Here is a 27,434-nt window from a genome sequence, read left to right on the forward strand (position 1 = left end):
ATACACTATATGGACAAAAGTATTTGGATGCTTGTTGACCATTACACCAGGGACTGTAATGACATTGTATTCAAATACATATACTTTAATATGGACTTGGTCTCCCTTTTGCAGAGATAACAGCTTCCACTCTTCTTGGAAGGCTTTCCACAAGATGTTGGGAGTGTTTCTGTGGGAATTTGAGCCCATTCATTCTGTAGAGCATTTATGAGGTCAGGCACTGATGTTGGATGAGAGGGCCTGGTTCGCTTTTACAGTTCCTGTTCATTCCAAAGGTGTTCAATGGGGTGGAGGTCAGGGCTCTGTGCAAGCCAGTCAAGTTCTTCCACACCGAACTCATTAAACCATGTTTTTGTAGTCCTTGCTTTGTGCACTGGGGCAGAGTCATGTTGGAATAGAAAAGGGCCTTCTCCAAACTGTTGCCACAAAGTTGGAAGCATAGCATTGTCCAAAAAAATGACTTTGTATGCTGAGGCATTACAATGGCCCTTCACTGGAGATAAGGGGCTTAGCCCAAACCCTGAAAAACAGCCCAATACCATTATCCCTCCTCCACCAAACCTCACAGTCGGCAAAATGCAGTCAAGCAGGTAATACTCTCCTGGCATCCGCCAAACCCAGACTCGACCATCTGACTGCCAAACAGAGAAGCGTGAATCGTCACTCCACAGAACATGTTTCCACTGCTCCACAGTCCAGTGTCTGTGTGCCTTACACCAATCCATCCGACGTTTGGCATTGGTCTTGGTGATATGAAGCTTGCATGCAGCTGTTCGGCCATGGAAACACATTCCATTAAGCTCCCGCTGCACAGTTTTTGTGCTTACATTAATGCCAGTGGAAGTTAGGAACTCTTCAGCTATGAAATCAGCAGTACGTTGACGACTTTTAAGCACCATGCGCCTTAGCAGTCGTTTATTTTACGTGGTCTTCTGCTTCGTGGCCTAGTTGCAGTTGTTCCTAAATGCTTCCACTTTCTAATAATATCACTTACAGTTGACCGTGGAATATCCAGCATGGATTAAATTTCAGAGTCTTATTACAAAGGTGGCATCCTAGGACAGTACCGCACTTGACATCACTGAGCTCTTCAAAACGACCCATTCTGTATCACAAATGTTTGCAAATGGAGACTGCATTGCTAGGTGCTTGATTTTATACACTTCTGGCAACAGGTCTGATTGAAACACCTCAATTCAATAATTAACAGGTGTGGCCAAATACTTTTGTCCATATAGCATATATGTGTGTGTGTGTTTGTGGAGTTAGTAGGATTCACTAAATGTAATTATTAGTCAGTCTAAATATTATTCAGCATTTAATAACAGAAATGAATATGAAGAGTGACCCTTATCATATTTAATAAGGGGAGTCTAAGTAACAAGAACCTATTATGGGTGTTTGGGCTGAGGTCAAATGCTTTGACAATACGACTGAAAAATAGTCTTCCAGACCTTCCAGGCGCTGGAGCAGGATTTGGAAAAATGCCAAATGAAATTAGGAAAATAGATTCCTGAAGGTCTATATATGTTTCCAAAATACATTATGCTAAAACTGAATATGCTCGTATCATACCAGGACTATGGACTGCAAAGGAAAAGTAAACTTTAGTATCTATCATCTTTATGTCACAGGCAACACTTCCAAGTGTTGCGTCCCTGGTTACAGCAATTATCTTACTGTTAATTCCTTTTTCCCCAAGTACTCCATGGCAACCTTTACTATGTGTGTGCTTCCATTTTGTTTAGCAAGAAACAGGTTAAACAAAAATGGCACCTCAGAGATTATATAAGCCAGCACCTTCTTTTGCTCTAAATTTTTTGAGTATTTCCCAAGCTGTCTTTTGAAACTGTGAGGACATTGGGAATGCCTCAAAGGATGGGTACACACTACAGAAAATTTCCCCCAATGCAACATCTTTAACAATTTTACCAATGAAAGACAAAAAAACAAAAAACTCCCGATCAGCATGTTGATTCATGTGTACACACTATACATGTTTTACATAATCTACCTTTAGATCTGTGCTCTTCATCTGTTATAACCATTGGCTGAAAAGATTGTGACTCTGCACACAATCTATGGACACTGCTGGTTGTGAGTGTATACACTACAGAAATGGAACGACCTCGCTCCATCGTTGAACAACATTTTTAGTCTGGTTTAAAAATCAAATGATACAATGTGCTTTGGAACGATAATCGTTCATTGTTGAAGTGTACACACTAATGTGATATCGGGCCAAATGGTTGTTTATCATTTGATTGGCCTAATAACCTGCTGAAAATACTGTAGTCTGTGCCCAACCTAAACTCTGGTGAGCTTTAATCATTTCCTCTTCAGCTGTGGTGTGCATTAGTCATTGCACATCTGTCTTATTAAATTAATGTGTGCTTCTCTCCTGATCTGATAGGACCTTTGGAGTTTAAAACCCCAACTTGTTCTATGCTGGTCAAACAGTCTGCTTTTTATACAGATTTACACAAATGGTAGCAGGGGGTAACACTGTCCTCTGATCCTAGATGGCTCTGCAATGACTGAAATTTTACATCAGATCTCAGGATGTAAAATCCTCCAGACTAGGAGTTGATGCGATTTAAGCTTTAACAAAACTTACATCAATCTCTTAATTTCCTGCATCCTGTCTTAGAGACATAGGAAAGCGAACACGTTTAATTACTCCCCCTGTGCCTTCAGGCTAAGGGATCTGTTGGACACTAAGACGAAAAGGTCTAATTAACATGAGATTACCTGCCTACAGAAAATCACAAAAAACACATTTTCTCAACCATGTTATATTTGTATATTAGGAATGTACTGTAGCCACAGTACCGAAATCAGTAAATTTGCAATTATATAAATTTTGTACCACACTAATAACTTAAATATATTTATACAATAAGTTATTTATAAGTGATCCAGCCACAACTAGCATCACATTTTTCTCCAAAAAGAACCCATTTAAAAAGGAAGGAAAGCCACACTAATCTTTGATTGAGCATCCACTGCCCAAGGGCATAACCATGGAGCTCTTTTTGCAACTACTGCTGATGCCATAGCTATTGCAGAAAAAAACAATTGTAACCAAAGATGCTTCACAGATGAGTTCTATATGCTTTTGCAACATTTCAACACGTTATCTGTAGATTTTGCAACCCATAACCTTAAGGTCCTGACGACTCTGGCCATAACCACTCCAGATTTTAATTTGGTTCCAGATGAAACAAGAATCTTTTTGAAATAACATTTTGCTTTCTTGTCCATAGACTCCTTAAAGGTCCCCTATCTTCCAAGGGAATGGCTGTTCTAGTAGACATAATAGCTATAGCTCCACTTCGGAGCTTCATCATCCTAAACGGGTACATCCGATTAAGTCTTTTTGCATTAGACGGACATTTCCCCAACTGGGTCCTTTCCTTATAGATGAACTCTTTCACCATTTGATTTACAGGAAAAACTATTTTTTCTAACACTCTACAAAGAGAGAACCATGAGTTTTAGTAGAAATATATATATTTTCATCATAAGAAGAATGTACCAATATTCCCATAGAATCCAACTGACTGCGAGTACCCTTTTTTCCACCTGGTTCTTTAAACTCCTTGTAATTTATTTACAAAAGAGGCATTCATCCTTAAATTGCTAGGGAGGATTATCTGATCCTCTCTATCCCATTGGGATACAGATCCCAGTTGAAAAAGAACGGGAACCAGAAGGAAACATATCCATTCATCCACAATACCAACATGTACAAACACCCTGCATGTTGTGACTATAATGCTCATCATGACTGTCAAGTGAATTGATGTTGGGCTCAGAGCAAAGCAGATAACTGTTAATATTTAGTTAAAGAAGAGAAGTAACTTTTCCCCATGTCTCCTTAAAAGTGCCCTGCTTTTTAGTAGCCTCTGTTTTCATCAATATGACCAACTGCGAAATCTAAAGTACATAAAATGGACCCTTTTTGAATGAGATAAAAATATGTTTGGGGGAGCCTTGTTTGCTTTCTGTGGTGGACTGTAAAAAGAAGTTAAAAAAATGTGTGTGGTTCTATTAAAAGACACTGATGACTTTGAATGCCAATGCTACAATTGTGAGAACAGTTTTTTGAGCTTGGTTGCAAGCCAACTGTATAATTGATGAGTTCTTTTAACAACATCTAAAGCCCACAAAATCATAGCATATCTCACCTCTTTAATGAACACACAATAACGTGACAGCAGTTGAAGGGTCAGCTTCCAGAAACGGTGAGCGAGCAACGGTAAAAAAAATTGATCAGACCAGCATGCAGTCAGACAAGTCCATAGGACATGGGAAGTTTGAAGACAATATACAGTCTCAGCTGAGAAAAAACAAAAACACATTTATTCTAAAACTCTGAAGTTATTTAAAAGAAGATTGTGCTTAAACACTGTGTGATAGCTGGAATGTAGTTTAATGCAATAAACAACAGAATAATGTACAAACAAGTCTTTTGACACTAAAGACTTCTGTATTTGTCAGAATTCCCTTATTACCACCGCAGTTCACGGTTTGGAAGATTTACCACAAAAAAAGTATTCATATTTTATGTTAACCTGATTGCAAAGTACTACTTATCTTGTTCTATATTTTGAATATAATTTTTAGTATCTATACTTAATTCTGTGTGTTGCACTTGAAGAGCGTTAAAAACCTTCTCATGTTAGGGGCAACTTTGAAATGTATCACATTCAACATATGAATGTGATGAGTGGGGCACTAGTAATAAAAGGAAAGCCGACTGGGAACCCCTTTCCTTGAAGAATGCTGGTGACACTTCTCTTACGTTTCTTAAATGAAGCTATATAGGAATACTATACACATACTTTTGAAAAGTTATATATTCCTTAAGAATGTCATAGCTACTTTGGGTTGACTGGTCCCATTAAGCACTTTTATTGCTATACTTCAGCACCACAGATCAGCAAACACAGATCAATGACGGAAGCACTGGTAAGCTCAGGAGAATATCAAAAGACATTGGGAACCGGCTAAATACTTAACTATAGTGTTTACATCTTTTTTTGTACCTGGATTGAGCCCACTATGTGTCTCCCTCATCTCCAGACTTCAGGGAGCCATCAGCCGCAGGAGAGCAAAGATCAGAAACTGTGTCCTTAACCACTGCCACAAGATAACAAACATCAATGAGCGCAGAACAGCTGGTTCTCTAACTGATATCCAGAACCCACTGCCATATAACCTGGATAACGAGCGGTGCCTGGGAACCATCAAGAGACTTGTCAGAGAGAACTGGCTGGAGATTACTGTTACCATTAAACTGTCCAGGAGCAGGAATCATCAAAAAGGATTCTAAAGCCTGTAGAGGCTTCATCCTGAACTTCACATCTCCACTGCCCTTTGTGCTGGTGTGCGCTGCCAGGGATGGACTGCTGCCTTACTGGCAGTAGGAGCAAGCTAGAATACTCAAATTGCACACTCTGCTCGAAAAAAATACCCCAAAGGATTGGTATTTGTTGTTCTGTTTTCCCTTGACTATTGTAAAATAGTTAAATTAACAGAAATGCTATTTCATAACAGTATGTATAGCAATAGAAAGCCAGAAACAGAGCGCTCCTATAGCATAATGGCAGCATATTTGAACTCCGTGTCATCCACATAACTCAAAATAATAATAAATAAAATATAAAACAAGCTGTTACTCTAATCTTGATTTTTATTTTATTTCATACATGTTATAGTCCTTTGATGAATTATTAATACATACTTATTTTTATTCAAGATATTTGCCTAGTTCATTACCCATGTTAACAGCATTGGGGTTGGGAAACAGGCTGGAGAATAAGCTGGTGATGACAAGTTGATACAGGAGTCATTCCTGATTAGTTCCGGGCACACTCTCCACTGGCTGGCAATGGTAACTAGCCAGTATGCTAGCTTATCGTATCGTTTAATTTTATTTTAAATTGAACTGAAAATCTTGTTCAGCGATGGAACAACGTCCTTCCAAGCCTGCAGTGTGTACAAACTCACGACCAATTGTCCGACATTATGCCGATAGTTCCTCCAACAGCGATGCCTTTCTGGGCGTGTATATTTAAGTTTATTATATTGTCTCTATGTCTTCCAGGTGCAAACAGCAAGGAAATAGGAATTGTTTTTTTAATGGAGAAGCAATAATCAACCTGATTTATATGCTTCATATGTCAGTTATGTGTTCCTGTATGCAAGTATATACAACATGCATTAACACATGTGAAGTACATATTCTCATTAAACTTTTGTTTATCTGATAAATATGTCTACTTGTATAATCGTACCTATTATACCTGTTAATACCTCTTTGTGCACTGACTTTTTTTTAACACAATGGCTGAGTAGGAATCTATTTATATTTATGTGTACTGATCAGGGATGCCATCAGAAACTGTGGGGCCCAGTACCAATTAATCTGACGCCCCCCCACCCCCCTCCCTGGGTCCAGTACGAATTAATCTGGTGGGGCCCCCCCTCCCCATACATGTGCCTCCCTCCCCATACATGTGCACCTCTCCATCTTCACCATACATGCGCCCCCTATCCCTCATCACAGTACATCCCGCCCACTCCCTCATCACAGTAAATGTTCCCCTCCCTCCGAAGTAAATGTCCCCCCTCTCCCCTCCCTGCAATCACAGTTAATGTCCCCCTCTTCATCACAGTCAATGTCCCCCTCTCCCCCTCCCCATCACAGTTAATGTCCCCCTCTCCCCCTCCCCATCACAGTTAATGTCCCCCTCTCTCCCTCCCCATCACAGTTAATGTCCCCCTCTCCCCCTCACAGTTAATGTCCCCCTCTCCCCCTCACAGTTAATGTCCCCCTCTCCCCATCACAGTTAAGGTCCCCCTCTCCCCATCACAGTTAAGGTCCCCCTCTCCCCATCACAGTTAAGGTCCCCCTCTCCCCATCACAGTTAAGGTCCCCCTCTCCCCATCACAGTTAAGGTCCCCCTCTCCCCATCACAGTTAAGGTCCCCCTCTCCCCATCACAGTTAAGGTCCCCCTCTCCCTCCCCCTTCCACAGTTAAGGCGTACCTATCTAGCAAGTGCATCCAATGAACCAGAAATCAGTTTACAATATCTTTTATTTGTAAACATTATCCACAAAGACTGGATGTAGAAATTGCAAAATATCTTAATCCACTAAATAAAATATTTTAGTTATTTAGTTTATTGTAGTAATTGTAATTATTTTAACGTTTAATCTGGCTACAGAGTTAAAAACATTATTTTCTCATACATGTTAAACAAGTCCAGGAAAATTTTCTCCAGTTCGTGGAACTTTTTCTTCACATCATTGATGTCAGTCCTCAATTCTTTAAAATATTTGTTCAGCTTTCTATCTTCTTGGCCACACCTTTTCCATTACCTGAAGTTATAGAAATATTGGTGTGTGTGCCCTCCTTCCGAACTTTCGCCAAATGAGACGATGGTATCTATATGAGGAGAGGAAAATGTATTTAATAATGTTTAACGCTAAAACAGAACAAAACATTGTTTCTACTAGTGGGACTACTACCATTTGCTCACCTTGGACACTGCTTGAAATCACTTTATGCTGATGTCCCTCGGGGTCTGGCCAGGCATGCTGCCATGCTGGTCCATACCAACTGAATTATAGCCATTTTTTATATAATGGTAAAGGTTACACCTTACGTTTTCTAAATTTTTTAACGTTCCTTAATTACCTTCTTTCGGTTCCTCTTTTATTTCCCCAATTCCTATCTTAGTCATTTCTTCTTTTATAGTCGCTATATCATCTTCCATTTTAATTTTTTGTGTAGCTAAGCAGCACACTTCATTGCGCATTCTTCTTTCTGTAAAAAGATCAAATTTTTACTAATCGCTATTGTTACAGTTAGTTACTAACACTGTTTACTAAATAGCTTTAATAACCAATTTGAATACTCACTTTTTTTAATGTTCACTCTGATTCTCTTGAGCTTTCTTTGCTTCTTGTTTTTAGTTAGACCAGCTTTTTTGAATCTGGAACTCTACTCTTTTTTTACCGAGTTGCTCTCTAAGCAGATTTAGGAGCTTCTGCATAATTAGTTCCTTTCAGTGACTGACTTTTCAGGATTTTCGTTTTTGACAGTCATAGTCCAGCACTCCATCATCTCCATCTTCCTTGGGATCATGGGCTTGGCTCTTTTAATGTCCTCCGATTGCATCCTTGCTTCTCCATCCCTCTCCATCACTTCTGTCACCCCTGTCTTTCATCTGTTCATCCGCCATCTTATCACACACAGCTGGCAACAGACTGGCTCCTCTATAATTTTATAGACGCAGACATGGGCGAATATTTACAATTGGCATGGACCAATCACGGCAGCTATAGCTGTAGAGTTGAGCATTGTGGGTGAAAGTTTATTTGTCTAGAATACCCTCATGTTTGCAGCTGTGTCGGAAGAATCTTTGGCCTGAATGTTCTGTAGCATACGAATGGATACAACTATCTGATTTCATCATTATTATAGCTAGGTAAAAGAAAAGCACATTTCTACCCACACAGTTAACCACAAACAGACCCACACAGGACAATGGTAAAGCCACCCAGCCACAAGGGAACCAAACTGGTAGGAAGGGAAAGAAAAGGGCCTGTGAGCATGAGCAAAGTGACGCACTAACGTGAAAATGTCAAAGGAACGAGAAGAATTTGACCTGCTTAGAGCAACACTTGCACAATCAATGAGAAATGCAAATATAGATGTAACTTTTCGCTTATGACATAATTTAAAGGGCACAGGAGCAAGGACATTTCAGGCTGGCTCAATGTTAAACATTTCGCTCACTACCTCTCCACAGACAACATCCCGTCATGGGAAGCCAACCTGTCAACAGGACTTTAATACCTACGGGAAGCACACGTATGCTTCAGTACACAAGGAGTCAGTCACTGTTGGAAAACAGTGAATAACTGTGACACCTGTTTTTTTTTTTCATCAATATTCATTTTGCTTTCCCTTCTTCAGCCCCTCTCTGGTCTGAAGAAGGGAGAGAATAGTACTCTCCAGTACCATTCTCTACAGCAATTTTTATAGGTGTGAAGAACTGAAAAAGGGGAGGGAAAGTACAGGGTAGATAGGACTATCAGGATAAGCTGTTTAGCACTTTGGGCAGGCTAAGATACAGACCATCTCATGGGTTAAGAACACTTCACAAAACCCTCAAATTGCAATAAATAATAATCAGAAAAAACAAAAACTCATGTTCGTAATGGTGACAGTTCCACTTTAAGACAGTTGGAAGAAATTCAATGGGGGTCGGTTATTAAAGGACCACTAAAACAGGTGGTGGTATTAGCTGTAAACCTCTACTGTGCAAAAACTCTCATATGCTATAAAGCTATAGCCTCTATATTTAATACCAATCAATTGATTGCTCAGCTTTCAGATTACGTTATGAACATACACCCTCTACCAACAATTGTATAACCAATCCCTAGTGTGTTTTTAGATCAGTTCACACCAAACAGTACTTGGGATTGTACTGCATGTAGAAATATGGAAAAAATAGAGGATAAGCGCTGATTCAACTATAAAATAATTTAATATACAAATTGAGGCCTAAAGAGCCTAAACATAAAAACACCACAACTGATTAGCATGCATACATTGATTGTTAATTCAATATTGAATTAAAAATCAATGTATGCATGCTAGTCAGTTGTGGTGTTTTTATGTTTAGGCTCTTTAGGCTTAAATTTGTATATTAAATTATTTTATAGTTGAATCAGCGCTTATCCTCTATTTTTTCTATATTTCCACTATTGAGTTAGTATCAGATATCTAACTAGAGGCAGCAGCGGTCAACTGTATCTAATACCAACTTATGTAAATTATTTAGCGCCCACTATTACTTCAATTTTACTGTATGTAGAGGCATAAATAAGATTTTATACTTACGTTAAATCCTCTTAATCCATTAGGGGATACCGGAGCACTGGGGTATTGCAAACAGTCAGGGCACTTTAAATCTTTTACTTTAAGCCATAGCTCCTCTTCTTCTCCCTCCATACCCCATGTCTGGAGCAAATATCAGTTCCTTTTTAACTAAGAACCACAGGATACAATAGTAGAAACACAAAAACAAGGAGGGGAGAACAAAAGTGTAAAAGGGTGGATGTCTGGTATTCCCCAGTGGATTAAGAGAAAATAATTTAACATAAATGTATTCTTATTTTCTCTGCATTATAATTGGGGGACTCGGGAACATCGGGGACTACCCTTACTGGTGGGTTTTTCGCTCAGTGGAGGCAATGCGAAGCACCTTCCTCCCGAAACTGGCATCCTTAGATGCAAACACATTAAACCTATAGAACTTGGTAAATGTGTGAATGGAGGACCAGGCGGCAGTCTGACACAGCTGCTTAGTTGAAGCCCCATGCCATGCTGCCCAAGATTCCCCCACCGACCTGCTGGAGTGAGCACATTTAATCCATAAAGCATTAGATATCTTGGACGCTGGCCAATTTTTATTATGGGCTTCATAAAGGACAAAAGACTCTGTCTTGCGAATATTGCAAGTCCTATGAACACAGGTCCTTAAAACTTTGACCACATCCAGAGATGAAAGAGAGCCCTCTTCCTCTGCAAACCTACCGTGGTCCAAGGCCAGAATCACTATATCTTGGTTAAGGTGAAATCTAGAGACCACTTTAGGCTGAAAGGAAGGCGTGGTTCGAAGGACCGCCTCATCCTCCTGGAAAATAAGAGATCAGCAGAACAAAGCTGCCAGCTCTGAAACACTTTGTCCAGTTGAAATGGCTAAAAGGAAAACAGTCTTCCAAGTCATGAATTTTAAGTCTACTTCACCCAAAGGTTCAAATATGGAATGCTGCAAAGCACATCCCATGGCGTAAAAAATGTAAGGAGAATGAAGAACTGACAGGAAGCTAAGGCTCAACGTGGCATTTAGCCCATCCTGTAAGACAATAAGGAACCTGTATGATATAAAATATATCCTTCACACAGAAGTCTTATACTTATTCTAAGACTGAGTTTTACACTAACGCAATAGCCAACCAGAGGCATATAGGGCTTGATGGGAAAACACTTGCAGAGCCACAGGTTGGCTTATTCTACTAGAAGATATTTATGCACATTTTTCTATTTAGTTTGTGTTTTTTCCCTCCTTTTTGCAATGAAATCTTTTATATTTTATTATTTTTACCAATGGCTTTTTGATTTGTACACATGTCCGTATGGCTCACTTTTGTCATCCCCTTTTCTCAGGTTGCTCCTCATATAATTTGTATTGTCCCCCTATAGAACTCCATGTGACCAGTTCCATTTTTCTCATACATCTTTAAACTTTTTTTATTGATCAATCCCATACTTGCCAACATTGTCAAGATGTTTCCCGGGAGGTCCGGGGTGCGGATGGGTGTGTGTGGGCGGGGCTCGAAGAATTGTGTTATTAGCCCCACCCCCAAAACAGACATCACTACAATGGACCAATAAAAACAGGGGTTTCGTTTAGTTTACACAGCCGGCGAGTATCAGGGAGAATTGCCTGCTCTCCCGGTAGTCCGGGAGGACTCCCAGAAATTCGGGAGTCTCCCAGACATTCCGGGAGAGTAGGCAACTATGATCAATCCCTTCAACTAACAAAACCCCTTAACAGCATATGACACATCAGTGGTATGGATTTATTTAAAATGTGCACCTTTTTCATTCAAATTCTTAAGTTTTGAGTGGTGGGGAGTGACCGCTAACCTCAGAAGCTAATGTATTGTGAACTACAGGTGTTCTGCCACATCCATTTGTGGTGGGGTGGGGCATTGTTCCATTTAAAAAAAAAATAAAAAAAATATGTTACTATAAAGCAACTATATAACTATAAAGTTAAGCAAAAAATCTGCCACTTGAGATTCTTAGTTGCCAACAGCTACTAGTTTAAATGCAACAACATTTAGGTCCCTTGCTCTTGTTGTGACTATTTTCAAGTAGCAGGGAAATGCTGTTACATAGTGAATGTGGTTTGTTATTACAACAAACTTTGAAGGCCCAGTATGTTTCTGACTGGAAAAAAACTTGGCATTCTACAACACAGATGTGAAGCCAGCTGTTATTTCAAATATTTGTGACAAAAAAAAATACAACATAAACTGTCTCAAAAAAGAAAAAAAGGGTTTCTTAATAATTAATTTATTATTCTCCAAACCAAGCATGATTTTTAAAAATGATCCCTACTCACATAATGTTAAATAATCTCTCAATGAGATTATTTGAAATTAATCATTTTTCATAATCATTTTGGTAAATTTTTAGTCCCAGATGTGGGGGTCTCTGAATCTCATACATTATTAGATTGAAACTACAGTACAAAATAATTTCTATTAATTAAATAAAAACAATGTAATTAAATAAAAGAAGAAAATACCTGAAGCATCTTGTACAGGAGCAAGTAATGCAGATTCCAAACTTCCTGCTATTTCTTTAAACCTAAAAAAGAAACATCAACTTTGAATCATTATAATCCAATTCATATATGTATTACACCAGTACCATTAAAGATAAAGTGATTTTCCGCTGCTGAACAAACCCTTCACAATAGAACATAGAACCCCATTTCAAGATGTTCAACAAAACAAAAAGAATTCCGCTACCCAAATCCAGCATGTTTTCGTGGAAGCTACACAGAACGTTGAACTAAGTTTCATTGATACTAATAAAATAATAAAAAGAGGTTATTTGTACCCTGAATCCATTTGGGGAACATTGCTTCATCAAGGGGTATAGAGTGCACTGGTTGAGAGTAAGGCACTAATCTACAGTAAAATGTATCTGGTTTACTCCTCGTTCCCTGTATGCCCCTTCCATTGTGAGTATTCAGTTTATCTAACAAAGCTCATAGAATAGGACTGAAATATACAATCATCAAACAAGAACAAAGAACAAGACCACTACTTAACTAAAAACAGAGCAAAGATCAAAAGGGTTGGGAATGTAGTGTCCCTTAAATGGATTCAGAGAAATGGATTGTACTGCATGCGCAAAAATCCACTTTTTCTACATCCTATTTGGGGACACTCCACCAGCTTTTCAGCCAAAGCTGGGATCTTTGGAAGCAAAGACATTGAACCTGAAATTGGAATTTGGTTAAATAGGAGGACCAGGTTGCTACCCGACACAGCTGTTCAACCGAGGATCCATACCACACTGCCTCGGAGGTGCTCACTGATCTAGTAGAGTGGGTTGTGGTTGGAGAGATTATTCACTACTAGATGCTAGATCCTGGCCCAGTGTAGGTTACAACAATATACCAGTTCAAACAGAATGTAGACACCACCTTTGGCTGGAAAGAAAGTTTGGTGTGCACAACATCTCTGAAAAAGACAAGATATGGTGGCATGCATGACAAGGCGGCCAATTCAGACACCTGTTTTGCTGAAGCAATGGCCAGCAAGAAGAACACCTTCCAAGTAAGCAACTTCGGATCAACAGAATGAAGAGGCTCGAATGGTGGCTTCTGAAGCGTCAAAAGAACCAAATTTAGATCCCACGGAACTACAGGTGGAACAAAAAAGCTGTTGCACATGAAGAACCCCCTGAAATAAGATCTGGACCTTTGGAATAGTTGCCAGTTTATTATGAAAGAAGAGAGAAAAGGTAAACATTTGGGCTTTAAGATAGGATAATTGCAACTCACTGTCAAGATGGACAAGAGGTGTGCCAATTTAAAGGAAGAAGTGTGAACTTGCTTTCTTTCATACCAGGCTTATATATATATATATATAAATATATATATATATATGTGTGTCAAACTCCCATTGTCCTATAGATTGTAAGCTTGCGAGCAGGGTTCTCTTACCTCTCTGTCTGTATATACTACCCAGTATTGTCTTATTAATGACTGTTCCCAATTGTAAAGCGCTAATATATATATATATATATATATATATATATATATATATCTATATATATATATATCTATATATCTTAATATAATATATATATATATATATATATATATATATATATATATATATATATATATATATATATATTACTCTTAATATATATATACAAAAGAGAAAGAGAAGCGCCAAAAGATAGTGTGATATTGCCAAAACAGAGCAGTGATGAGGATTATCAAATTGGCCTCGTACCAAATGTAAGAAGTAAATTCGCTTATCTCAGAAAGTATCCCTCTGCGGTCCTCAGATCCTTTTAGTGCAGATTAAGGAACTTCAAACTAGAACTCAGATAGAAAATAGCAAACAATAGTGCAGTGCGTTCACAACACAAGTAAAATAACATAGAATTTATTCATAAAATTGTATCCATAAACAGCAAATCAATGCCCGTACATTGAATATAATCAAATCAAGCTTATCTGTGCACTGTGATCATCCACTGTCCAATATAGATCTCGCCATCCACTGGTGATCCTGGCTCCTTTGCACCAATACACAAACAGGAGATAGTAGTTCCTTAGCCCCTCTGGTGACAAGCGACAATGCGTGTTCAGCCGACAGATCAAATCAGATGCACATCAGAAAATCTCTTGACGCGTTTCGTCTATTAGACTTTATCACCGCTTCTCTTTCTCTTTTGAGTATCTAGGTTGTACATCTGCAAGCTGATGTTTTAAAGGGAAGCAGCCTACTGTATGTGATTTTTAATATTTGAGCACAGGTATTAAACACGTGATCATTGGTGTTTGCACTGAGCGCCGTTGTCTTTTCACATTTTTGTCTTAATATATATATATATATATATATATATATATATATATATATATATATATATACATACACACAAAATATATTAATATATACATGTATATATATATATATATATATATATATATATATATATATATATATATATATATATATATATATACACACACACACAAAATATATTAATATATATACACAATATATTATTATATATACACAATATATTATATATAATATATTAACATATATAATATATCATATATTATACCCACGCAAACACAGGGAGAACATACAAACTCCACACAGATAAGGCCATGGTCGGGAATTGAACTCATGACCCCAGTGTTGTTAGGCAGAAGTGCTAACCACTACGCCACCGTGCTGTTGTATTGATTTATTGTGAGTACACATTTTATATGAATTGCTAATTAAATACTGCATTTTTGAAATACTACACCATATGGTACACTATCTTGTTTCCCCATATCTGGTGAGTGGAGGAGAGATGTTGTGACTGGTGCATGACTGAGGAGCAGACATACAGATGTGCTGATTATGCTGTTTTTCGGAGAGAGACCGAGATGACTGAAATGCTGGTTATTTATTACTGAGAAGTGGTTATACAGATAAGCGGTTTTTCTGTCTTTGAACAAGAAAAATCTATACATATAAGCTATTTATTTTTCTGGTGTGTATACATATGGTGATGGGCTATCATTAACACACACTAGTTCCCTGATCTCTGTTTTTTTTATGTCTTTTTTTATGCATACAAGACTGGACTTATACTTATGGTCCTAAAGGACTATCCAGAAGCTTGAAATACTAACATATCTTGGACTATATACATATCCACTGAACTTTGGTTATTTCCTGTGTTTTACCCATTTTATTATATTATACATAATATATATATATATATATATATATATATATATATATATATATATATTTATATTAATTAGCTCCTTAGCCTCAAAAGCCATACCATTGAAGTCAACTGAGCTAAGTACTGGTGGAAAAATTGGCCCGAATTTAGAAGATCTTCTTTTAGAGGTAGCCTGCATGTTGGTTCTATTGCCATGCTTACAGCGTCCGTGTACCATGATCTTCTTGGCCAGTCTGACACTACAAGAGCAACTGGGACACCCTCTCTCTAGACATTCTTCAGTACCGAAGGGAACATGGGAATCTGAGAGAAGAGATAGACTAGCTGGTACTTTCAGGGGACAGTCATGGCATCGAATACCTGCTTCTTACACAGTATCAAGCTACTTGTGGTTTTCCCGAGAGCTCATCATGTGTACCACTAGCTAACCCCATCTCTTCTTAATCAGGTAGAAAACCTCCAGATGTAAAGATCTTTCACCAGGGTGAATGGCATGATCACTCAAGAAGTCGACCTCCCAATTGTCCACCACTGGAATAAATACAGCTGAAATCACTGGGACAAAACATTCTACCCAATAATATTGGCTGTCTCCAGAGCCAAAGCATTGTATTTGAATGGGTCTGCTTCTTAAGAGGGACTGAGTTTGCAGCAGAGCGTTTAGCACTGTTCTGAGCTTGAGAACATTATTGGTAGCCTTGACTCTTAGGACGTTTGACTTAGTTTATTACCCAGTAGTGCAATTCTAGCATTTCCACTGTGAAGCGCAAAAGGGTCAGGAGAAGAGTGGATAAGCTCGTCTTTATCAAGAGGTCATCCATACAGGTCCTAACATGGTTCTTTCTGGGTGAAGAGGGATTTGGTTATGACGACTATATCAGCAGCCTTGGAATCAGGTAGTCGGCCCGCCCCTGCCTGCTTGCCCCTTGGTGAGCCCCACATAGGGAAAAGGACTGGCTCCACGCCGAAGTTCATCTTGTTTTCCCAGAGAAACAAAATTTAAGGCCTCTGGACTTTGTTTCATTAACAGTAAGATAATATTTCTTTCATCCTGTGGCCTGAGAGATGATCATGTTAAGTTCTGGAATAAAAAGGACATTCCCTGAAAGGATATGACTTCTAGAGGCATCTGCCTCCCATGTCTAAAGCCAGAGAGTACATCTGGCTGCTACCACGAAGGTGGAGATTCTGGAGAAATCTAGACTGAATCAAGGATAGTGTCACCCAAATACTCAGAGGTTTCCTTTACATGATCAGCTAAGGGCAGCATTTTCGATCTAGGTATCCTTGATTGTATGTCTTCACTGAGCTACCCAGACCAGATAATCCAAGCAGCCACAAGAATGGGTCTGAGCAATGAACCTGTTGCAACAAAGATAGGTTTTAATATCACCTTGCATTTCTTACCTGTGCTTTCCTTTAAGGAAGCAGTGTATGGAATAGGACTGTCAATATTCCAAAATGGACAATGGGGGCATCCACTCTTGGTGGAATTTTCCATTCTGTGTCTACTTCTAAGAAGGTGTAGTTGAACCAGAACCTCCACAGAAGCTGACCAAACACTAACTGAGAACTAGAAGCATAAACATATACACTGTGCAGGCGAATAGGTGCAATTGAGTCTGGAAGGAAATGTGCAGTAAATATGTACTCTTCTCCAGTTGATAAAAGGCTCACTATAGGAAAACTACACTAACACTTGCCAGATAATAAAATGTACATATGTTGTACACAAGCTGACTATAACTGTACTCAGTATTCCTTGATTGAAAGCTTGTAATTAGCCAGAAAAAAACCCAGATTTCTCTGAAAAAGAAAAGTAATAAAAAGAAAAAAGCATTATGAAATCGGTTTACCTTTTACACAGCACTCGCAAAAGATTTGAGGGAAAATGTGTGCTTAGATAAACTCAGAGGATTTTGAACTGAAAATTTGGAAAAAGACAAGTCACATGTTTACCTTATCTGGAAATACACGGGCAAATTCCATCTGTTATTAAAGCTGCGGTAAGAGGGATGTGCACGTAATCTCTTTACACTTGCTTGTGATCCACACTGTCGCTCAAACTTTCTCACAAAGTCCATGCTAATGGTGTATTTCTGGAAAAAAAAAAAAGTTAATTTTAATTAAAACTACTCACTATTTAAAAGTTAAGCCCACATTATATTTTTATACATAACTAAAAATATATGCAATATTTACTAAGGAATTAGATATTGGACCATGAGAAGATATATTCTGCCACATGGGTAGCAAAATTTTAAATTTCAGGACTTCCAATTTACATTTGCCAAAGGGACAGCAGACAGGAAAATTGAGAATTATACTCACCTTTAATTTCCTTTCCTTGAAATACTCCATGGCAGCCCTTACAATGGTTAAACAGCTAGCGTAGACAGGAAGAATTTTGTCCCACCTGGCCCCTATAGAAGGCAACTGCTCCTCTTCCTCAGTGTCTTTCGTAACTTCCCAAGCCGTCCTACAACGTAACTATCAAAACAAGGGTGGGAAAATATAGGGCTGCCATGAAGTATTTCAAGGAAAGGAAATTAACGGTGAGTATAATTCTCAATTTTCCTTTCCCTACTCCATGGCAGCCCTTACAATGGGACATACCAAAGCAGTACAATAATCGGGAGGGCAATAAAACCAACACCTTAATAAGGTCAAACAGAAAATTTATTCACAGCGCTTGCTGGAAAAACTTTCTCCCAAACTGTCTCCTCAGAGACCGAAAAGTCAAGAAGGTAATGTTTAGAAAAGGTGTGCATCGACAACCATCAAGCTGCCTTACAGATATCGGTTGCTGATGCATGGGTTCTATGTGCCCAGGAGGTCGCCACCGCCCTAGTTGAATACGCCTTCAGTATCCTAGGTACTTCACGCCCTTTCCCCCTGTGCAATCACTTCTCTGATCCACTTCGCCAATGTGGGTTTGGATGGGGCCTGTCCTCTGCGAGGATCTTCAGGAAGTACAAATAGTTGCTTTGCCTTCCTAAGGTTCTTTGTCTTGATAATGTATGTAGACATAGCTCTCACCACATCTAGAGTATGGAGACGTGTTTCGTCACTGTTAGTGGGAAGAGAATAGAGAGATGGCAGAATCAACGCCTGATTGATGTGCAAGGAGGATACCACCTTGGGTAAATAATCCAGATTCGTCTTCAAAACTACTCTATCTTCACAGATATTCAGAAATGGTTCTTCACACCACAAAGCATGTATGTCCCCTATTCGACGAGCCAAAGTGATAGCCACCTAAAAGAGCACCTTCAGGGGCATCTAAGATATATGTCTTGCAACGGTTGAAAAGGATAGGCTGTTAAGGCATCCAAAGCAATATTCAGGTCCCAAGGAGCTAAGATTGGCTTCCGTCTTGGGCATATTTAGTGCTTGAAAAAACTGGAAGATTAGACCCTGAGATGCCAGTTTGATATCAAGAAGAATGCTAAGGGCAGATACTTATACCTTTACTGTAGCAGGTGCTAGTCCTTAACAAAACCATCTTTGAGAAATTCTAACACATCCGGCATACTGGCAGACATGGGATCCTTCGCCATGTCCCCTGCCCAAGAAATACATTTTTTCCAGATTCTGTAATAAATCATAGAGGAGTTCTTTTTCCTGGCCTCAATTAGAATGTCTATTACTTCATCTGAGACCCCTTTGGATTTCAGTAATTGCCTCTCAGTCTCCACGCCATCAAACTGAGGGAGTTTGGAATTGGATGTAAAACTGGACCCTGATGTATGAGGTCAGGTCTGGCCTGACCGGTAATGGCCATGGATGTTCCAGCAACAATCGCTATCACCTCCACTTTTTCTTTCCTTATTTTCCTGAGTATCTGATGAATGAGTGGAAAGGGAGGAAACACATACCCCAGTTTGAAGTTCCACTGTATTGACAGGGCATCTATCCCTAGGGCCCTGATGTCTCTGTGACTGGAGTAGAAGAGGGGTACCTTGGCATTGCTTCCTGTGGCCATTAGGTCTATTTCTGGTGTTCCAAATTTGTGCTGTACCAGTTGAAAGACTTCTTCGTGCAGCTCCCATTCCCCTGGGTGGACTTGGTGTCTGCTTAAGTAATCCGCCACTACGTTGTCTTTGCCTGCTACGTGAAGGGCTGAGAGAGATCTCAGATTCCACCATGGCTCTGCTCTTGGTACCGCCTTGCTTGTTTATGAAGGCAACCACAGTCCTGTTGCCTGAGAAGACTCGTAGATAGGGCTGGAAGTACTGAACCGCACGCCAGACTGCTCTCATCTCCAAGATTTTTCCCTGAAGAATTCTCTCTTTGTCTCGCCAATTGCCCTGCGTGACCATATCTTGCATATGAGCACCCCAACCTAGTGCAATGGCGTCCGTGGTAAGGACATACCAGTCTGGTACCGAGAGAGTCGCACTTTGTTTCCTCAGGCCTGGGAGCTGCCACCAACGTAAGGACTGCCTCGCTGACCTTGAGAGATTGACTTTGGAGTCTAGAGACCCCACTGTATGATCCCACTGTGCAAAGAGGTTTGCTTAAAGATCTCTCATATGCCATCTTGGCCACGGGAGAATTCCTATTGTTGAGGAAAACATTCCTAGGAGGCGCAGACATGTTCGCGCTGACACACGGGATTGAACTTGATGCGCTAAGGACTGAATTTTGTCGGCCCTCTCTTTGGAGAGGCAGACTTTGTCTGTACGTGTATTTATTTGCACTCCTAGAAACACAAGCTGTTGTGATGGTATCAGATGGCTTTTTTCTATATTGACTAACCAACCGTGTTGTTGCAGAAACTGTATCACCTGAGATGCAACTTCCAAGGCTGCTTCTTCTGACTTTGCTGAAATTAGAATATCGTCCAGATACGGCCACAAGGTCACTCCTTTTTCCCTGAGTGCCACTATGAGAACTATTAAGGACCTTGGTGAATGTTCTTGGAGATGTGGAAAGGCCAAACGGAAGGCACGTAAACTGGAAGTGGCGCCCTAGAATGCAAAAGCTCAGAAACTGTTGGTGATGAGGTGTAATTGGAATATGGAAATATGCATCTTTTAAGTCTATTGCCGTCAGAAAATCTACCGTTTCTACCGCTCTGAGAATTGTGTTGACAGATTCCATCCGGAAATGTCTTGCTCGCACATATCAGTTGAGAGCCCTTAAATCTAGCACTGTCCTGAAGGCACCTGATGGATTCTGGAGGAAGAATAGTCTGGAATAGAACCCCATGTTTTCCTGACTTGATGGTACGGATACTATAGCCTTGTTTTTACCAGGTCTCTTAGACTTTCCTCCAGCGCTTGCTGTTCTAAGGGAGATGAGGGGCTCCTTGACTGAAAAAGTTTGTTTCCCACTTGGTATGTATGGAATTCTATGGCATAGCCCTTGGTGACGATCTCCTGGACCCATTTGTCTTGTGTGGTCTGAATTCAAACGTTTGCAAAGCGCGATATCCTGCTGCCCACTGGAGTTAGTGGAGACTGGATCTGTAGATAGTCATTGGGATCTCTGCTGCCCTTGTCTACCCTTTTTGGTATGAAGGGCCGAAAGGACTGTCTTGCCATATTATCTTGGTGTCTAGATTATGGTCTCCCTGGCCTATAGGTACGGGCCTTCCTTGTCTTGGAGAATAAAAGTGAAAACGTCTCACCTTTCTGTCCTGTGGTAGGCGACTGGCATTGCCACTTGCAAGCCTCTGCATTAGATTATCCAGCTTTTCACCAAACAAAAAACAGCCTTCATATGGAAGCTTTGTCAGATGGCTCTTGGATTGATGATCTGCCGCCCACGGACGTAGCCAGAGCACCCTTCTTGCTACAACCGCCGTGGTCATGCTCCTGGAAGAGAAAACAATCATATCCAACGAAGCTTCACACAGGAAATCAATGCTTTTCTGCATAATCTCTAAGGATTTAAGTAGATATCTATTTATTTTATCCTCAATGTCTGTATGTAGAGTACTGGCCCACAGCCTCAGGGCTCTAGCTCCTGAAGCCATGGCTATCCCAGACTTTAGAGTTATGCCTGAGGAGATGTGTAATTTCCTAAAGGAAGTTTCCATTCTCCTATCCATAGCATCTTTTAATGGACCCCCATCATCGCACGGGAGATTGATCTTTGAGGATAAGCCGGCTATGGCCGATTCCACTTTAGGTACAGAACACGATTTCAGCACTGAAAAGGATACATACAATTTAGTCTCCCCATGTTAGGGTGACTCTTGTCTAAGGCTTTTCATTCTTTAGTTATCAAGTCTTTAACCACTTTGTGCGTATGGAACACACTAGACTTCACTTGGTGCTCTGAAAATAATGCATCCTGTGGTTTAATTGGTACAGTTGGCTCCTCAATACCTAAAGACTTGTTAATATGCTTAAGTATGATATTCACAGTATCCAAATTAAACATCCTGGGATCCTCTTTCACTTCATCCTCACTATCTGACTCCGAATCCCATTACTGAGCAGAACTAAATGTTTCAGAGGACGGCCCTGGCCTTACTTCCTCCATATCTTCTGCTATAGGGATCCTGTCCCTTATCGTTCTCTGTTCTGCGGCCTGATACTCTTGCATTGCTTTAACCATCCATGAAAAGAACTGCTTAAATTGTTCAGGGGGCCCAGGCTCCTCTACCGTCTCTGGGGTGCATGACACACATAACGGATCAGTACAATCTTTCGGTAAACTGACATCACAAGCTGCACATACACGATTCTTCAGTTTATATTTCCTTTTTCCCTGCACAAGTTCCACAGGAGGTACTGTAAACGATAGAAAAAAGGACCTAAGTAAGCTAAGAGTAACAAAAAAAACCCCCTTTTTAAGGGCTTACCTTGGGGTGTCCTTCAGCTTTTTTGGGGCGGGCTCCCGGTCCATAGTGCACTATACAGGTAGCTGCTAGGTCCAGCAGCATCAAACACTAAGCCAATACTGAGCCTCATAAATGGGCTGTAGCTGCTCAACAGTGCCTGCTTTTGACTTACCAGGTGAGTCTTTAGCAGATTAGTTTACTACCTCACCTGTTTCCATCCCAACAGGTGAGGTAAACGGGGAATAGCGCTGCCGGCACTGCGCATGTATCCACGTGCTCACCCCCGTCACATGCGCTCGTTTTCCACATGCGTGCGCCTCCTTTTCCAAGTGTGCACGTCTGCCGGAAGTCTTGCTAAACTTCAAAGAGGCAGACTTGTCCGGCACTTGCCCCGCTGGATCTGTCATCCCAACAGCCAGCTCAGAGGAAAGCCAGAAAAACCTCCAGGTAAGCTCTCTAGAATAAAATAAAAAGGAAACAAAAAAACACTCACTACAACCCCTGTCCTATACACTGCTGAGACAGGAAGAAAAGACACTGAGGAAGAGGAGAAGCTGCTTTATATAGGGGCCCGCTGGGACAAATTTCTTCCTGTCTACACTAGCTGATTAGGGATTAACCATTGTAAGGGCTGCCGTGGAGTAGGGAAAGGAAATATATGTATTATTTAATCTTCCTTCACAGCCTTCAGTAATGTCAAAGTGATCACATTGAGTAAGGAACTGGCATTTGTAACTTCTTATTTAAAAATAAATCACTTTAATTAATTTATGCTTTATATCACAAATTGCTAAGTTGTTTTCAATTTATCAAACAAACAAACAAACAAACAATATGCTGACATATTCTTAGATTGTATGCAAACCAGTGGGCTATTTTTAAATTCCATAAAACAGTACATATAGTCAATACTTTTATTTTATGCTGAAACACTTAAGGGGACCTGCACATTAAACTACAGAGAGGAACTAGTATAGGAAACTGTTAACTTATGCTCCAATGCTTCCTACCTGATTATTATATAAAGTGTTTCTCAGGAACTCTACAAGTATGCTCCTGCCAGGACATGGGATGACATGCAGACGCCACTGCACGCCAGACTGGTTGCCTAGTAATGGCAAGCGACATCCTGTTCCAATCTTTCACAGCTGGTTGCAAAGTAATGGCAACCAGTGTCTTTTCTATGTACTGCCGGCATCTAGCTAGGTTTCATGGTATAGCTAAAAGTATGCCGTAGTTGGGTCATGTGTATGGGGTGGGTACAATTGTTTTTAGGATGGAAGCTTATTTTGTGATTTTGCATAGTTTTATGAAAATTACTACTTGGTATATTGACCTGATTCACTGTTAAGCATTCACTATGGTGATACTCTCTCTTATTGGGTGCTTGCTAGTAAAGAAGAGGATAGGTGCTACACTTTCTTATGTGAGGTACTGTGTGTGATAAGTAAAGGTCCAACAACTAAGCCCAGTTTCTGACCTAGAATGTCAGCGTCAAAAGGTCTCTTGTATTGAGCCAATTTAAGAAATATAACCCTTATATAATCTGTTTAACTGAGACGCAGCTGAGAGAAGGAAGGGTAGAAACTCTTACTCAAGAAGCAATGAGTGGGCTGGGCCTATTATACCTCACATACCACAAATTCCAGAGGAGTGTCAGACTTGACACATTAAGAGTTTTTACTTAGCAGAGGTTCAAACAGACTCTGGGGGGACACTATGTGTTTATTAGGAGTACTATAAATTCTTCCTCTGTAATGATACTTGTGGTGTATTCTCAACCCTCATACATCATCATCAGCTATTTATATAGCGCTACTAATTCCACAGCGCTGTACAGAGAACTCGCTCACATCAGTCCTGCCCCATTGGAGCTTAGTCTAAATTCCCTAACATACACACAGACAGACAGGCAGACAGAGACTAGGGTCAATTTGATAACAGTCAATTAACCTACTATTATGTTTTTGGAATGTGGGAGGAAACTAGAACACCCGGAGGAAACCCACACAAGCATGGGGAGAACATACAAACTCCACACAGATAAGGCTATCCACTCAGCCACCGTGCTGCCCAAAGACCAACAATGTCTTTAAAAAGATCACCTAGTCGCTGGACATTTGCCTAGGGGATTTCGATAATGTTCTAGATAAAAATCTTGACAAATGGAGAAGGCATCTGGCTGCTGCTTCACAGGGGGGGTCAGCTATTTGTTCACCTGGTTGAAGAGATGGGTCTTTTCTCACTGTTTTGGAGGTGGACTATAGAAGTCCAAAAGCAGACTGATCTTTATAAGACATGCTCAATATGTGGAAGCCAGACAAACGGACAGTTTCCTAGCATACCTAGACAAGGCAGAAAGCTTTTACACAATTATTCCAGATACAGCATGTCAAAAACAAATAATGATAAAGAACAATGCTGACTAATTCTATAAGCATTATGAAACTATATGTTTCACAGGTGCAATACACGAAGGAGAATTTGATGCGCTATTTTGATAATATTAGACTCCATAAACATTCTGTTGAAAGCAGAGATTATTTGGATTCCCCATTTACGTTATTAGGAGTAATTATGGCTATCACCTCATTCCCTAAATGTAAAGCCATGGGTTGACAAGATACCAAAAAGAAAACACAATGTGTTTTACGTCCACCGATTCCTTCAAACCTTTACCGATTTTTTGGACTTTGGTTCTTTATCCCGATTCATGTCTGAAGTCCTGATTGCGATGCTTCTAAAAGCAGGAAAAAATCCGGTACAACCTGACTCGAATCACCCAAACTCCCCTGCTCTCAACGGACGTCAAAGGTTTCTAGGAAAAAATAGTCATAGAAGAAATAATTCACCCTGACCTTGTTCATTCAAGGAAAGTCCATGGCTACCAATCTGAGGCGTCTATATGCATTAATAAAAATGTAACATACATGGAGTGAAGAGGCAATGGTAGTGTCTCTAGTTGCCGCCAAAACTTTTGATTATGCTGAATGGTTGTACCTCTGGGAGGTCCTCAAAAGATTTTGGGTAGGCCAAATTTATTTAGAATGGGTCAAACTATTAAACTCTAGTACAGCAGCAAGAGTTTGTTAAAACGGTTATGTATCCTCTGCCTTTCTTCTGGGTAGGGGCACCAGGCAGGGATGCCACATTTCTCCTGCTCTGTTTGTGGTAGCCATTGAACCTCAGCCTTTATAGTTAGATGGGCATTCATGGTCGTGAGGTAGGACAGCTGACACAATGGCAATGTTGGGATTGGGTACGTTTACCCGAAGGTGTTTACACCGTCCACGAGGAGACCTGCAAAAAAATATGATCGCTGTAAAAACGACAGGAAGACAATACAGACTTACCTTGAAAACGACAAAGCAGATTTGCGAAGAGAGCGGCCAATGTGAGGACCCCACAACTACACACTTTAATGTAGCACACACTAAAGTGTGTAGTTGTGGGGTCCTCACATTGCCGCTTTAAATGCACATTCCTCTATGTCGCTGTTTAAAGTGACGTCATCATGAAGTGCCAGCCAGCCTTGTCATCGGAACATCTAGCTGTCAGCATGGCGCTCTCTTCGCTAATCTGCTTTGTCGTTTTTTAGATAATTCTGTATTATCTTCTTGTTGTTTTTACAGTTATTGGGGTTTTATTTTTTTGCAGGTGTCCTCGCTGTCTGTGTAAATACCGTCGGTTAAACGAATACCACCGATATGTTGGTCATATGCTGCTATTTCTTTTCTTCAGGTGGTCATCAATATCAACTGGGACAAGTATGGTATTTTCTCTCACAAATCACTTGTTTGGAAAAGACTGCCCTTGACAAACATGGTCTAACTTAAATGATAGTACATTCTAAAATTCTGTATGTACTACAGCAGTTCCTGGTGATTATACCACCACAAATATTCTGAAAAATCACTGTTTCTGGTCTGGTCTGGGTGGAAGTAGAATAAAAAGAAACAGTGTGTATGCACTCTGCAGAATTGGACCGACATCTGGAGTTATGCTCTTTGCAGCCGAGTCACAAACCTGTCAGCAGTCAGTGTTAGTATCGAACCTGTCAGCAGCTTGCCCATGTCCCGTCTCTAGGTTAATGATCCTGAAGGTAAATCTCCTCTCTCTGTCTCTTAGGTTACCACGTTTTCCTCTATCTCTTTCCCTCCTCTTATATTTTAATCTCCCCCTCTTTTCATTCTTTCCCCGTTTTTCTTCTGCCACCCCCCTCTCTACCCCACTCATTGCATTCCTCCCTTTCACTGTGTCTCTCCAGCCTGTAACCTCAATCTAACCTCAACAGCCAAGTCTGACCGATCCTGACCCAACACATGCTGAAAATACCAATCACTCTATGTCTAGCACAACCTGTGACCTGTAGAACTACAAGTCACAGAAACAGCTGCAGGGGCACAGACTGACTTGTAGACAGTGTTCATGTGTGTACAAGTTTCACATTCTGCCGTGACATAAACTAATCAAGCTGACATTTATACACGGCACCAATCTTCCCTTTGTGACCTGCTTGATCCTAATCTCCCCCAGCATACTTTCTGCATGGGGGGGGGGCAGCTATAATTAACCCCTGCATTGCTATTGCTCATGACATGGGATTTGTGTGGCTACCAGTCACTGATCTTGCCTCACTAGTCTTGCAACCGACTTTATAACAAATGAAGAGCACAGATTTGAATGTTATCGGGTGTAGTGTGTACAAATGAATTGGCATGCTGATTGGGACTTTTCCCTGTCATTGGTAAAGTTGGTAAAAATACCATATCGATAGAATTTTGCTGCATTGTGTACCTAGCCTTAGGCTTATTATTAAACTCAATTAGCACATGAGAGTGTGGATTTTGGGTGCTAGGAATCAAGAGCTTCACTCAATTTTAAATGAGCAGGAGGGGTATGGACATTTGCCAGTAGAGGCTTTATTGGGGAGGGGGAGGCGTGGGCGTTGGAGAGAGATCGGGCAACAGGCTGCCACTAGTTGACCAAGCTATAATAAATTGGAACTCCGTGCATAAAATCCTTGGAGGTGTCGGCCT

The 27,434-nt window shown here is 40.3% G+C and overlaps 1 protein-coding gene across 1 annotated transcript in view; it reads right to left on the reverse strand.

Annotated features, from left to right (window-relative positions):
• Positions 1 to 27,434, reverse strand: part of COG2 (component of oligomeric golgi complex 2) — a 152,992-nt gene that overhangs the window by 49,124 nt on the left and 76,434 nt on the right. The window contains exons 10-12 of the mRNA XM_075203350.1: positions 17,559 to 17,698; positions 12,406 to 12,467; positions 4,191 to 4,342 (exon numbers count right to left, since the gene is read on the reverse strand). Of these exons, the coding sequence (XP_075059451.1) occupies positions 4,191 to 4,342; positions 12,406 to 12,467; positions 17,559 to 17,698 (354 nt within the window). The remainder of the gene's footprint in view (positions 1 to 4,190; positions 4,343 to 12,405; positions 12,468 to 17,558; positions 17,699 to 27,434) is intronic.

Source organism: Mixophyes fleayi, chromosome 3 (assembly GCF_038048845.1).
Source record: "Mixophyes fleayi isolate aMixFle1 chromosome 3, aMixFle1.hap1, whole genome shotgun sequence".
NCBI lineage: Eukaryota > Metazoa > Chordata > Amphibia > Anura > Limnodynastidae > Mixophyes > Mixophyes fleayi.